This window comes from Hordeum vulgare, chromosome 6H (assembly GCF_904849725.1).
Source record: "Hordeum vulgare subsp. vulgare chromosome 6H, MorexV3_pseudomolecules_assembly, whole genome shotgun sequence".
Classification (NCBI taxonomy): Eukaryota; Viridiplantae; Streptophyta; class Magnoliopsida; order Poales; family Poaceae; genus Hordeum; species Hordeum vulgare.
In genome coordinates, this window is record NC_058523.1 from 80,757,349 (window position 1) to 80,769,994 (window position 12,646).

Consider the following 12,646-nt stretch of genomic DNA (forward strand, 5'->3'; position numbering starts at 1 on the left):
TTTTCATTTCACACACATAGCATGTGCTAAAAAGTTGAGAGGGTTGCGGCAAAAACTGGATGCACTTCGTGTACAAATCGGACAATCTCTTTCAAAGTATGAGGGTTTCATACGAAAACTCATTTGTTACAAAGGGATTTTATTTTTTTGTATTATTTGAACTCCAGACTTTTTGTGTGTTCAAAATGCACCTTTCAAAGCCACATCATCAATTTTCAACTATTTCTGACTTCATTCGGTATTTTTCATGCATTTATTGATTTTTATTTTTGAGTTAAATTACCTAGAAACTGAAAAGCACTACAAATGAACTCTGAATAGGTTGAAATTTGGCATGGTATCATCATTTCACCCACATAGCATGTGCTAAAAAGTTGAGAGGGTTGCGGCAAAAACTGGATGCACTTCGTGTACAAATCGGACAATCTCTTTCGAAGTATCATGGTTTCATACGAAAACTCATCTGTTACAAAGGGATTTCATTTTTTTGAACTTATTTGAACTACAGACTTTTTGTGTGTTCAAAATGCACCATTCAAAGCCACATCATCAATTTCAACTATTTCTGACTTTTTTCATGCTTTTACTGATTTTTTAGAGCTAAGAAAAGCACTACAAATGAACTCTCAATAGGTTGAAAGTTGGCATGGTATCATCATTTCACCCACATAGCATTGTGTGTTTGCGTCAAGTAAGACCTTTGGGATGGTCTACGGTGTTTGCAATTTAATTTTGCTAAAAATACAGAAACTTTCGACCTTAGTCCAGGAATTTTTAAAATTCACTGGAACATGCTTTTGATCTCAATTTTTTACACAAGATTCATATACAATTTATCCAGATTGTCTTAATTTTTCATAATTTTGGAGTTACATAAGTATTCGAATTATACAGATTACTTCCGACTATTCTGTTTTTGACAGATTCAGTTTTCTTTGTGTTGCTTGCTTATATCGATGTATTTATGGGTTGTATCGGGGGGTATGAACCATGGAGAAGTTTGAATACAGTAAATATTACACCAATATGAATAAAGAATTAGTTCCCAACAATACCTAAAGTGGTGATGAATAAAGAAAGGGCTAAACCATTCAAATTTGGAAACTATATAATGGCACAAACAGAAACTAGATATATATAAATTGGTCCAAGCAGTATATAATAATACATGCAAGCAGTACATAATAATAGCTAGCATACATATATATACAAGTGTTCGCCGTTGTGAACACTACTCGTCTGAATCTGAATCTGATTCTGAATGTCCCAAAGCTGGTTGTGCGAGGTGACGCTGGCCATAGTTCATGATTCTAATCTTGCGGTACAACTCGTATGCAACGTATGCATCTTTTGCTGCATACCGAACGTTGATAGGGTCAAGTGGGGTCTTCCTCCACTTTTTGTGCTGAGACTTCGGGAATGAAGTCTTCATATCATGGTACTCCTCGTCGATCAAGGCGATTGCCATATCAGCCATAGAAGTCCTCTCATATTGAAGCTGGAATAGGCCTTGGATATCAATGTGGCACTCAGCTGGTATCTCGATACCAAGATGCGCCTCATGTTCTGCCTGTCATTCGTTATGTCAATGCTAGTGAAACGTATGCCGGTGCGAAGGAAGTCCATGAGTTCTGGACAATGCTTGTCACTACTGCAACATCAACAAATTAAAATGCAACAAATGTTACATACTGCTGCAACAAGGAAAAATGTTTCACTACAACTAAAGAGAAATTTATCATAACGATTCAAATGGAACATATAGCTATTCTATGCAATTTTCATATCCTATGAATTGATCTTTATAGGATTCCAATATTGTAACATATTGCTATCGGGTGCAATTTTCATATCCTATGAATTGATCAAGAAACCCTTAATAACTATCCAATGGAACATATAAAGAAACTGCATATTGCTATCCAATGGAACCTAGAGAGATCAGTATATGCAATTTTCATAACCTTTGGATCAAAGAAAGCCTCAAAACTTACCAATGAAAATTTGTTTCACTAAAACTAAAGAGAAATTAATCTTTATAGGATTCCAATATTGAAACATATTGCTACCCTATGCAATTTTCATATCATATGAATTGATCAAGAAACCCTTAATTAACTATATATCCAATGGAACATATATAGAAACTGCATATTGCTATCCAATGGAACCTAGGGAGATCAATATATGCAATTTTCATAACCTTGGATCAAAGAAAGCCTCAAAACTTACCAATGGAAAATTTGTTTCACTACAACTAATTAAAGAGAAATTGATCTTTATAGGATTCCAATGTTGTAACACATATTGCTATACTATGCAATTCTCATATCCTATGAATTGATTAAGAAACCCTCAATTAACTATCCAATGGAACGTATATAGAAACTCCATATTGCTATCAAATGGAACCTAGAGAAGATCAATATAGGCAATTTTCATAACCTTGGATCAAAGAAAGACTCAAAACTTACCTCGCCCATCGAAAGATCAAGACATGTTGTTTGAAACACAGCTGGATGACGGCAACACCTTGTTGGTCGGCCGTGTACTCCAGATCAAGCCCCAAGAACGCCTCACTCTCCGGCGCGACGTCAACCCACGCCTGGAACCGTCCAAGAAAATTTGGCACCGCCGTGCTCTCGTTTGTGTACCCGACCCTAAGTTCGGTCGTGCCATGTGCGCACACCATTCCGGTTTCATATGTCATGGTGGAAGAAGAATGGAAGAAGAGAGGAAGAAGAAGAACAGAGGAGAACGCTGGAGGAGAAGAATAGAGAATGGCGATAGACTCTGCTTCAGTTGGAGTTTTCATTGCTGGAAACGACGCGGGAGGACGAACCATTTGGACCTTTAGTCCCGGGTTGGACGACAAACCCACACTAAAGGGGTGATTCGAAGGGCCGCCACCCCGGTTTGATCCACCAACCGGGACTAAAGGAGGATACGAACGGTTGTACGAACGCCCGCCACCACACCTTAGTCCCGGTTTGATCCATCACCTGGGACTAAAGTGGATACGAACAGTTGCCGACCTATTAGTCCCGGTTCTTGACTGGAACCGAGACAAAAGGGGTGAGACGAACCGGGACCAATGGCCCACGATGCCCGGCCGGCGCCCTGGCCTCACGAACTGGGACCAATGCCACCATAGGTCCCGGTTCGTATGTGAACCAGGACTAATAGGATTTCAGGACCTGGACCAAAGCCCTCTTTTCTACTAGTGATTCGTCCTTCCATTCCGCCATCAACTGTACTCCATTCAGACCCTTTACGGTGTCAATCCAAACCTCGGGGCCATGGCTCTCTCGGACAACATGACGGCGCCCACCCTTGACACCGAGCACTAGGATTGGGGCAAGAACACTACACGTCTATGGGAGCAACTTCACCGCACCGAGGGACGTTTCAAGAAGCAGGCGGACCGCCATCGCATGGAGCGCAACTTCCAGGTGGACAACTCTATGCTCCTCAAGCTGCATCCCTACGCGCAATCCTCCGTCTTCAACCGGCCGTGTGCCAAGCTCGCCTACAAGTTCTATGGACTATTCAAGATTCAAGACAGGATCGGCGCCCTCTCCTACAAGCTCGAGCTACCTTCGGACAGCCGCATCCACAACGTCTTCCATGTCTCTCAATTGAATTCGTTCACGCCCAACTACGCGCCTGTCTTCGCCGAGCTTCCACGCCCTCCGGATTTGGCGACTGGCGACATCGAGCCCGTGGAGATCCTGGACCGACGCATGGTCAAGCAGGGCAACAGGGCCATCGTGCAACTACAGATCCACTGGTCTTCTTCCTCCTCAAGCACCACCTGGGAGGACTAAGACACACTTCGATGACGTTTTCCTTCGGCAATCATATGGCAGTACCAAGACACAGATGAACAATGGGATCATGCAGCAACTGCCGAGCCTGAAGAACCTGAAGAGGAGGCTTTCTCTGAAGAAGAGGGGAGTGTCACACATGCATCCCACTAATGCGGTGAACAGTTATGTGTGTAAGCCATGTGAGTGGGGGCCTTTGGTCACGTGTGTATCTATAAGTGTGGGTGTAGACAGAGGAGAGACACACGTGTTGTATGAGACTCTAAATCCTCACCTGCTCATCTCTGCTCCTCACCTACCCTTTTCTGTATCTCACCTTCTTCCTTCAATAAAGCAAACTCCGATCTCATCCCTTTTCCCCTTGTACCGATCCTCTAGATCAGCGGGTCGTTACATACTCCTACTATTTATTCGATCAAGCCAAAATATTATTACTGCTACACTACATTCCAAAGCAGGAGATTCTCTTCCCTAGTAAGACTATCTGTCATTCTACTCTAAGAGCATCTCGAATCGATGATGTATATTTTGGTGCTGCAAATCGGTGCTGTAAAAATTTAGAGCACCAAAAAATGCTTTTTACATCTCCGAAAATAGCACAACTCCAATGGATGGTCCAAAACGGAGATGTAAAACAACAACTCCAACAGATGGTCCAAAACGAAGATGTAAAACCGGCCAGCGGCCGCACGGCTGATGTTCAGCCACTGTACATCCGCACATCTTCTTCTTCTTCGCGGTTGCTGTTCTTCAGCACCATTTGGTGGCGGCGGCGACTGGAGCGAGTCGGGACGACGACGGGTGGAGAGAGGTCGGGGCGGCGGACGAGTGGGGAGTGTGCGGTGGCGTGCGGCACGGGGCTGAGGCGGACGGAGCTGGGTGGCGGTGCTGGGCGGTGGCGTGCAGTGCAGGTGAGGGGCGGGCGGCGACGACATGCGGTGCGGGAGGAGCGGAGGCGGACGGGGTGTGGGCGGGGCTGAGGCGGACGGGGCGGAGGCAACCGGAGCGGAGGCGGATGGGGCCGGGGCGGAGCGGAGGCGGACGAGGCCGAGGCGGGGTTGAGGCGGACGGGGCCGAGGCGGGGCGGAGGCAGCCAGAGCGGAGGCGTATGGGTCTAGGGCGGGGCTAAGGCGGACGGGGCCGGGGCGGAAGCACATGAAGCGGAGGCGGATGGGGCCGGGACGGGGCTGACTGGGCCGGGGCAGGGCTGACTAGGCCGGGACGGGGCGGGGCGGAGGCAGCCGGAGTGGAGGCGAACAAGGCTAGGGTGGGGTTGAGGCGGACGGGGCCGAGGTGTGGCGAAGGCAGCCGGAGCGGAGGCAGATGGGGGCGGGCGGGGCTGAGGCGGCCGGGGCCGGGGCGGGGCGGAGACAGCCGAAGCGGATGCGGATGGGGTCGGGGTGGGGCGGAGGCAGCCGGACGGGGCGGCCGCGAGACGCCCTCCGGCGGGGGAGGCGACACGGGCGAGGGCGGCGAAGGGCGACGACGGCGATTTGAGGCAGTGACGGCGACGACGACGATGATTTAGGCGATGGCGGCGTCAATTTCCGACGGCTGGTGCTCAGGCGGGCGGGCGCGAGGAGGAAGAAAAATGAACGCGCGGTTGGTGGTTTCGTGGACGACCGCGGTTTTACAGCAAATGTATCTCGTGATGCAAATTTGCATCACAAAGTGTTGTATTTTACATCTCCAGAAGGCGATGGTCTAACAAAAATCCTCTTCTGAGCACGGGCTCAGATGCTCCCGCTCGCGAAAAAAATCAAAAAAAATACCAAAAAAAATCAAAAAATTCCAAAAAAAATTGTGTGGTGGACAATTCGATGCGTGAGGTTCAATCCAAATTTCATCTTTTTTGAAGTTCTAAACAGCTCTCAGCAAAAAAGACAAATCAGGTCAGAAAATTCATGCGCAGTCAACCTTTTTCACAGACCAAGATTTTGTTTTTTTGCTGAGAGCTGCTTAGATGTCCAAATAAGATGAGAAAAAGTCAACCTTTTTCACAGACCAAGATTTTGTCTTTTTTGCTGAAAGCTGCTCAGATGTCCAAATAAGATGAGAAATTTAGAATGGATGTCCAAATAAGATGAGAAATTTAGACGGACCTCACGCATCAAATTGTCTACCTCACGCATCAGATTTTTTTTCAAATTGTCTACCTCACGCATCAGATTTTTTTTAGTATTTGTTTTGATTTTGGTCGGCTCCAAATTGTCTACCTCACGCATTAGATTTTTTTTAGTACTTGTTTTGAATTTTTTTTTGGTCGAAAGCTAGGTGTTTTTACATATGGACCGTCATGCTCCTCTAAGGGACCGAACCGACTATATATATACTCCCGTAATATAGTTTGCAAAACGCTCTTATGAAACGCAGGGAGTAGGTAAGTTCCCTGGATTTTTTTGTGGGTGTGGGGGAGGGGGAGGAACCTTTGAACCGATGGCAACGAGCATATATACAAAGAAAAAAAAAAAGAAAAAAAAGACAACTGCAAACATAACTCGTTGCATCCATCAACTGTCTTTTGTCAGGTAATATCATCTCAAGCTTAACACTAATCTAAGGGAGCAAAGTATCCAAGGTACATGAACCACACAAAACCAACCCCAGTTGCACTGTAAAATTATCCCATCCAGGACTGCATGGCGCCGCCATCCACAGCTGCTTCCCCTTGCACTTCACTCAACATATACTGGAACTGAACTAATCCATCTGCTAGGAACGAGAAACAGGATTCAGTCATGCATGTCAAGTAACCATGCTGATGCTGTACTATTCAGCACGAAAATATAGCATTCATGTACATATAATTCAAACTAACAATCTCAATCGTATGGGGTAACCGTTGGGCGCTGGTTTATGTATGTTAATTTCCGCTCAACCTTTTGTTACCGAGGGATCTGTTGAATGAAATGAAATCGGGAGCTTCGGTCCTTGATTCGAAACAAAAAACATGCTGTCCAAAGAAAGTTACAGACAGAAAAAGGAAAAATAACATAACAGAAGCATGACATGAGAGGGAGGGAGCTACCACCGAGTGGGCATGTGCCTCCGGGAGGAGGGCAGCCTCTTCGTGCGAGAACTCGATTCAGGGCAAGAGACGATGGCTACGCCCGGTAGGAAAAAGAAATCCAACCGGTATGACTTACTGAGTGGCACTGAGATGGAAGCTGGGTTCCGGGTGCTGCAAAAATTACAGTACCCAAAGTCGCTGTGTTTGCAGATTATGGGAAGCTGGAAAAACATTTGGTTGGGATTCTGCTATTGGAAAGCAGAAGCTGGCTGTAAAAGCCGAACCAAGCGGACCCTCAAATGACCAGGGTCATATACCAGTACAAAACTCAAATTAGCATGCAACACACATGACCACAGAGTATGCTGTTTACAGCAATGATGCAAATGGACACAAAATCCTACCTAGGATGACTATCCAGGAACAGGGAATGAAACTCAATTTGTGCATTTTACTTTGTTCTATGGGAATTGCTTCGGTGCACCGGTGCTACCTGAAGCCTTTACGAATTCACAACAAAACAACCCCCCTACAACATAATAATTATCTTTAAATAGGGTCGTATACTCGAATCCTGTGAAGATTATGCCCTCCAGATCAGTAAAGCCTCAAAGCCCCATCATGTATTCAGTTCTGTGCATGCTGGAGGTTTCGATCTTAACCCACTGCACCAACCCTGCCCTCTCACCTACCACTATAGATGATACTACCGCTAGCTAGATGCCCTCACCGTTCTCACAGATGGAGTTACTTGTTTGACAGCCTCGTAGCCGTAAATATTTATGGAGAACAAACAAATAGTTTTCAACGACGCTACTTTAAAATTGTTGCAGATCTTCAAAAATCAAATGACAGGCCTTGGGTGCATTTCATGGATTTGAACTGTTGTTTGGCCGTGAACAGCAAGGTGGAGCACCCAGTGCTAGTACGTATGTGGAGACGTTCAGAGAAGCCCATGAGCATTTTCAGCTCATGATTAGCATCTCACAAAGCCATGAAACTGTAAAATGTAAGCTCGGAGCAATTCGTTAAAATTTATGTGTCGAGAATACTACCTGTGCCATGGGCAACTCAAAGCAGACATAATTCCAGTAATCAACTAACTTGTGATCATCAGGTACCACCTCCCTCGCCCTACCCGCACAAAATATTGCATAAGCATCAGCTGCATACCTGCAGTAAGAATAACTTATAGTTACTAATCGGACTGAAAAAGAAACATCATTGTACAAATACTCCATACATCCAACAAAAGCATTGAGAGGGCAGCACTCACTTGCCGACGCCACAAAGCTGCGTAACATGGGTCCATTCATTTCCAACATACTGCTTGGACAATTTCTTGATATTGCGTGTCCTCACATTGTTCAACCCTAGAGGCGCTAGATACTCCGCCATCTTGTCAGGATCAGCGTTAATTGCAGACAAAGGGTCAGGATAGCGTTCAAAGAAGCCCTCCAACATCCTCTTGACCTACATTAGTTAACAGAGGGGATTGGATTCTTGTATTTAAACTTGATAAATGGTATTGACGGGCAGGGAACTATTTCTTAAGAAAAATGGGATACTAATCTAAGTTCAGCACTACACTTACACAACACAAGACAAGCACGATAAATAAATAAGAACATACAAAATGTAACTGGTAAATTTGCCTGTGCAGCAATATGGTTCTCCCAAGAACCATCAACACGAAACAACAGTTCCCCTTGTATATATAAACTATAAAATGCAATTTGGTCATCTTCTGGACTTACAAATCGCGACAAACAGCATGATTGGCCATTTTTATATATGAAATAAGTGGGGAAGAGCGATCACTAAGATTATTCATCAATTTCACAGAAACACATGCGAGTTTATTTTGCTTTCATAGCCATCAGAACTCTCATCAGTCAAATTAGTTGGCAGGAATTCAGTTCAATGGTTTTGTTTCCAAAAGTTCACGGGGGAAGACAATTTAATCAAACAATCTAGGAGCTTACCTGTATACCCTGTGTTAAGTTGAGGAACACGCAGATGAGAATAACCTTCCACGGGTCAGAAGCGTACTTCTCCTGCAAGAGATTATGAGGAGAGCGTGGCGGTGATACCAGCTGGTCCAAGGGAACGCGCCGGTATTTGTCTGAGCGCTTCTCAGCAGCGGTAAACACTGGTCGTCGTTTGCTGATCCTCGTCTTCTTCTCAGGGGTTGTCTTTTCTTTTACAATTTGTTTCTTCTGTGAGCCCGAGGTGGAGCCTGAAGCTGAATCTTCCTTCTTTGACTTGGACTCCACAGAATTGTTAGCCTTGAAAGCCTTGGAGGTCTCTTGGTCCTCTTCTGGTAGAGCTTTGGTTCCTTGTAGCTGAACACAGCAAGTCTGGCTGGGGTCAAATGGCAATCGTGACTTGCCAGATAGTTTCCTTTGCTTCTTCTCCCTCGTCTTGTTTTCAGGGTTTTCCTTTACTTCTACACTAACTTTCTCTTGTGATCCTGAACCTGAATCTTGCTGCTTTGTCTTGGACGCGAGAGTGGTGTCAGGCCTGGAAGCCTCATTTGCAGCAAGCTGAGATGACTCAAATGATGAGTAACCCCGAGGTGGCAACCTGGCCACACGATCAGGGGTTCTGGGAAGTGGGGGTCTGCGATCTTCGCAGACAGGGTTATAGCGGAACTGGTCGAAGAATGCACTGTAAGGTGGTCGGTCAGCGTTCTGCTCCGTGCAACTGGCAACAAAATTGCTGAAGGGCACAAAGCCTTCGGGCAGCAACTTTGGCTGCTTTCTTGCCTCCTGGATAAGCTCACGCTTGCTGAGGACACGTACACGGGGTTTCTTGCCGTTGCTTTTTTTAATACCCTTGCAGCCATCATTCTCTCCCTCTTCTTCTAGTGGAGTTTTGGCTCCTTGTGATTGAACACAGCGACTCTGGCAAGGGTCAAGTGGCAATGTTGCCCTCCTCTGCTTCTGTTTCTTGGTCACCTTCACCTCCTGCTCCTGAACTGGAGTTTCAGCAACAACGGATGTAGGAGATGACAGTATCTGCTCCACACGCTTGCGCTCCTTTTTAATCGTCGCGGTCATGGCCTCCTCCCCCTGCTTTTCCTCCAAGGTGGGATTTTGGGCAAAAGACAGTGCAGCCACCTTCTGCTCCTTACGCATCTTTCTCTTCCCTATCTTCACCGCCGCCCCCGCCTCTCCCAACGTTATAATTTCGGGAGCAGGTGACTGAAGGAATGGGGCAGCGAGTTTGGGCACGGAGACATGGCTGGGGTGAAGTGGCAACGGCAAGTTGCTGGATGGTTCCAGCCCCCTCCTCTGCTTCCGTTTCTTGGTCACCTTCACCTCCTGCTCCTGAATTGGAGTTTCAGCAGCAACAAATGTCTGCTGCACGCACTTGCACTTTTTCTTCTTCTTCGCCATCATGGCCTCCTCCCCATGCTCCTCCTCAAATGTAGGATTTTGGGCAAAAGGCAACACATCCAACTTGTGCTCTTTACTAGGCCTGTTCCTCTCCCTTATCATCGCCGCGGCCTCTGCCAACGTTAGGATTTCGGGCGCCGGGGGCTGAAGGAGTGGGGCAGCTGGTAGAGGGTTACAGGCATGGCCGAGGTGAAATGGCAATGGCGAGTTGCCTGATGGCTCCTGGGATTGGTCAGATGGTTGTTTCTTGATCATCTTCATCTCCTGCTCCCGAATTGGGGCCTCAGCAGCAACATATGTAGAAGGAGATAGAAACCTCTGCTCCAAGCGCTTGTGCTCCTTCTTCTTCTTCTTCCCTCGCTCCTCCTCAAAGGTAGGATTTGGGGCAAAAGGCAACACATCCAACTTGAGCTCTTTACTAGGCATGTTCTTCTCCCTTATCATCCCCGCAGCCTCTGCCAACGTTAGGATTTCGGGCGCCGGGGGCTGAAGGCGTGGGGCAGCTGGTAGAGGGTTACAGGCATGGCCGAGGTGAAGTGGCAACGGCGAGTTGCCTGATGGCTCCTGGGATTGGTCGGATGATTGTTTCTTGATCATCTTCATCTCCTGCTCCCGAATTGGGGCCTCAGCAGCAACAGCTGTAGAAGGAGATAGAAACCTCTGCTCCACACGCTTGTGCTTCTTCTTCTTCCCTCGCTCCTCCTCAAAGGTAGGATTTGGGGCAAAAGGAAGCGCCTCCACCTTGTGCTCTTTACTAGGCCTGTTCATCTCCCTTATCATCGCCGCCGCCTCTGTCAACGTTAGGATTTCGGGCGCCGGGGGCTGAAGGAGTGGGGCAGCTGGTAGAGGGTTACAGGCATGGCCGAGGTGAAGTGGCAATGGCGAGTTGCCTGATGGCTCCTGGGATTGGTCGGATGGTTGTTTCTTGATAATCTTCATCTCCTGCTCCCGAATTGGGGCCTCAGCAGCAACAGATGTAGAAGGAGATAGAAACCTCTGCTCCACACGCTTGTGCTCCTTCTTCTTCTTCTTCCCTCGCTCCTCCTCAAAGGTAGGATTTTGGGCAAAAGGCAACACATCCAACCTGTGCTCTTTACTAGGCCTGTTCCTCTCCCTTATCATCGCCACCGCCTCTGTCAACGTTAGGATTTCGGGAGCGGGGGAGCGAAGGCATGGGTTACAGGCATGACCGGAGTGAAGTGGCAACGGCGATTTGCCCCATGGCTCCTGCTCCTGCTCCTGCTCCATCCTCCTCTTCCGTTTTTTCTTTGTCACCTTCCCCTCCGGCTCCAAGATCGGGGCTTTAGCGGCGGAGGCACAAGGAGATGACGGCATAATCTCCTTCCTCCTCTGCTGCTTCTTCTTCGTCGTCGCCATCCCGGCCCCCTCCTCCCCCTCTTCCAAATTAGGTTTTGGGGGAAGAAGCGGTGAGGCCGCCTTCTGCTCCTTACGGATCTTCCTCTCCTTGGTCGCCGCCGCCCCCGCCTCTTGCGGGATTGGGGTTCCGGGAGCCGGGGATTGGGTTGGGGTTTGAAGGAACGGGGCAGCAGGCAGGGATTCGGAGGCATGGGGAGACTGCGACCGAGCCACCCCCACCTCCACGTGCTTCAGCTTCGGCTTCTTCTTCTTCTTCTGCCGCGTCGCCACACTCTCCGCCGCCTCCGCCGTGGACATTGGTGATGCGGGATTGGACCTTTCCCCTCCCCACTCTCGCTCGGAATGGGCGAATTTTTCTCTACCCAAATCCTACGCTCTTTTTTTAGGTGGGTTGGGTGGATGGGCACAACTATACCTAGCATTACTCGGGCCGGGCCAGGCCGGGCAAAAAAAGCCTGACGCTAAAAACCCAGGCATCGGAACTAAATTTTAGGCCCAAGCCTGGGCCGAACCAAAAAAAACCCGATATGCCTAGCCTATGCGTGACATAATTTTATTTTTTTCATAGACTCAAGCCCGGCCCGAACTGATCATCGGGTTCAACTTTTTGGCTCAAGCTCGGTCCGATGGGACAAATAGGCCCGGCCCAGTTCGGAATTTTTGGGTCAGGTCGGGTCGGGCTGCCCATGCCCAAGTATAGATACAACACTCATCCTGCATGTTTTTTAACATAGTACAATACACGTAATCGTTCATCTAAACACGCATACATTCATCTTATGAACGCATACACACATCCTATCTCTATGAGCATCTCTGAAAGATTGAGCTAATATATCATCTTGAGATTTACAAAGTCATCGTAGACGTCTCGTCGTCGACAAGAACGTCTCCTACCATTAAATGTGCATCACCGGATATCCTGAAATAAATCCAAGAAAATTGCGAGCATCGGGTCTTGATCTCTGATGGGATGAGGATATCACTGTCATGTAACCATCCAACCACATGTTGGTTCGCACACTCATCCT

General features: G+C 47.5%; 1 protein-coding gene across 2 annotated transcripts; it reads right to left on the bottom strand.

Annotated features, from left to right (window-relative positions):
* Positions 1 to 6,311: 6,311 nt before the first annotated feature.
* Positions 6,312 to 11,982, bottom strand: LOC123404642 (titin). 2 transcript variants are annotated; one of them, XM_045098579.1, is made up of 4 exons: positions 8,823 to 11,982; positions 8,114 to 8,310; positions 7,893 to 8,010; positions 6,312 to 6,539 (listed from the first exon to the last, which is right to left on the bottom strand). In XM_045098579.1, exons 1-4 carry the CDS (start codon positions 11,910 to 11,912, stop codon positions 6,528 to 6,530), a joined length of 3,417 nt encoding a protein of 1,138 aa, XP_044954514.1. In that variant the 5' UTR covers positions 11,913 to 11,982; the 3' UTR covers positions 6,312 to 6,527. The 2 variants fall into 2 exon arrangements, with proteins under 2 accessions (XP_044954514.1, XP_044954515.1); XM_045098580.1 differs by having other exon boundaries at positions 6,312 to 6,536; positions 8,823 to 11,980.
* Between the last annotated feature and the right edge of the window lie 664 nt (positions 11,983 to 12,646).

What these genes read in the sequence shown, in the direction of transcription:
- LOC123404642 (XM_045098579.1), bottom strand. Translation starts at nt 11,912, where the DNA reads ATGTCCACGGCGGAGGCGGCGGAGAGTGTGGCGACGCGGCAGAAGAAG. An exon ending in ACTTAACACAGGGTATACAG is followed by an intron (nt 8,311 to 8,822) that starts GTAAGCTCCTAG and finishes TAACTAATGTAG; the next exon opens with GTCAAGAGGATGTTGGAGGG. An exon ending in CAGCTTTGTGGCGTCGGCAA is followed by an intron (nt 8,011 to 8,113) that starts GTGAGTGCTGCC and finishes TTCTTACTGCAG; the next exon opens with GTATGCAGCTGATGCTTATG.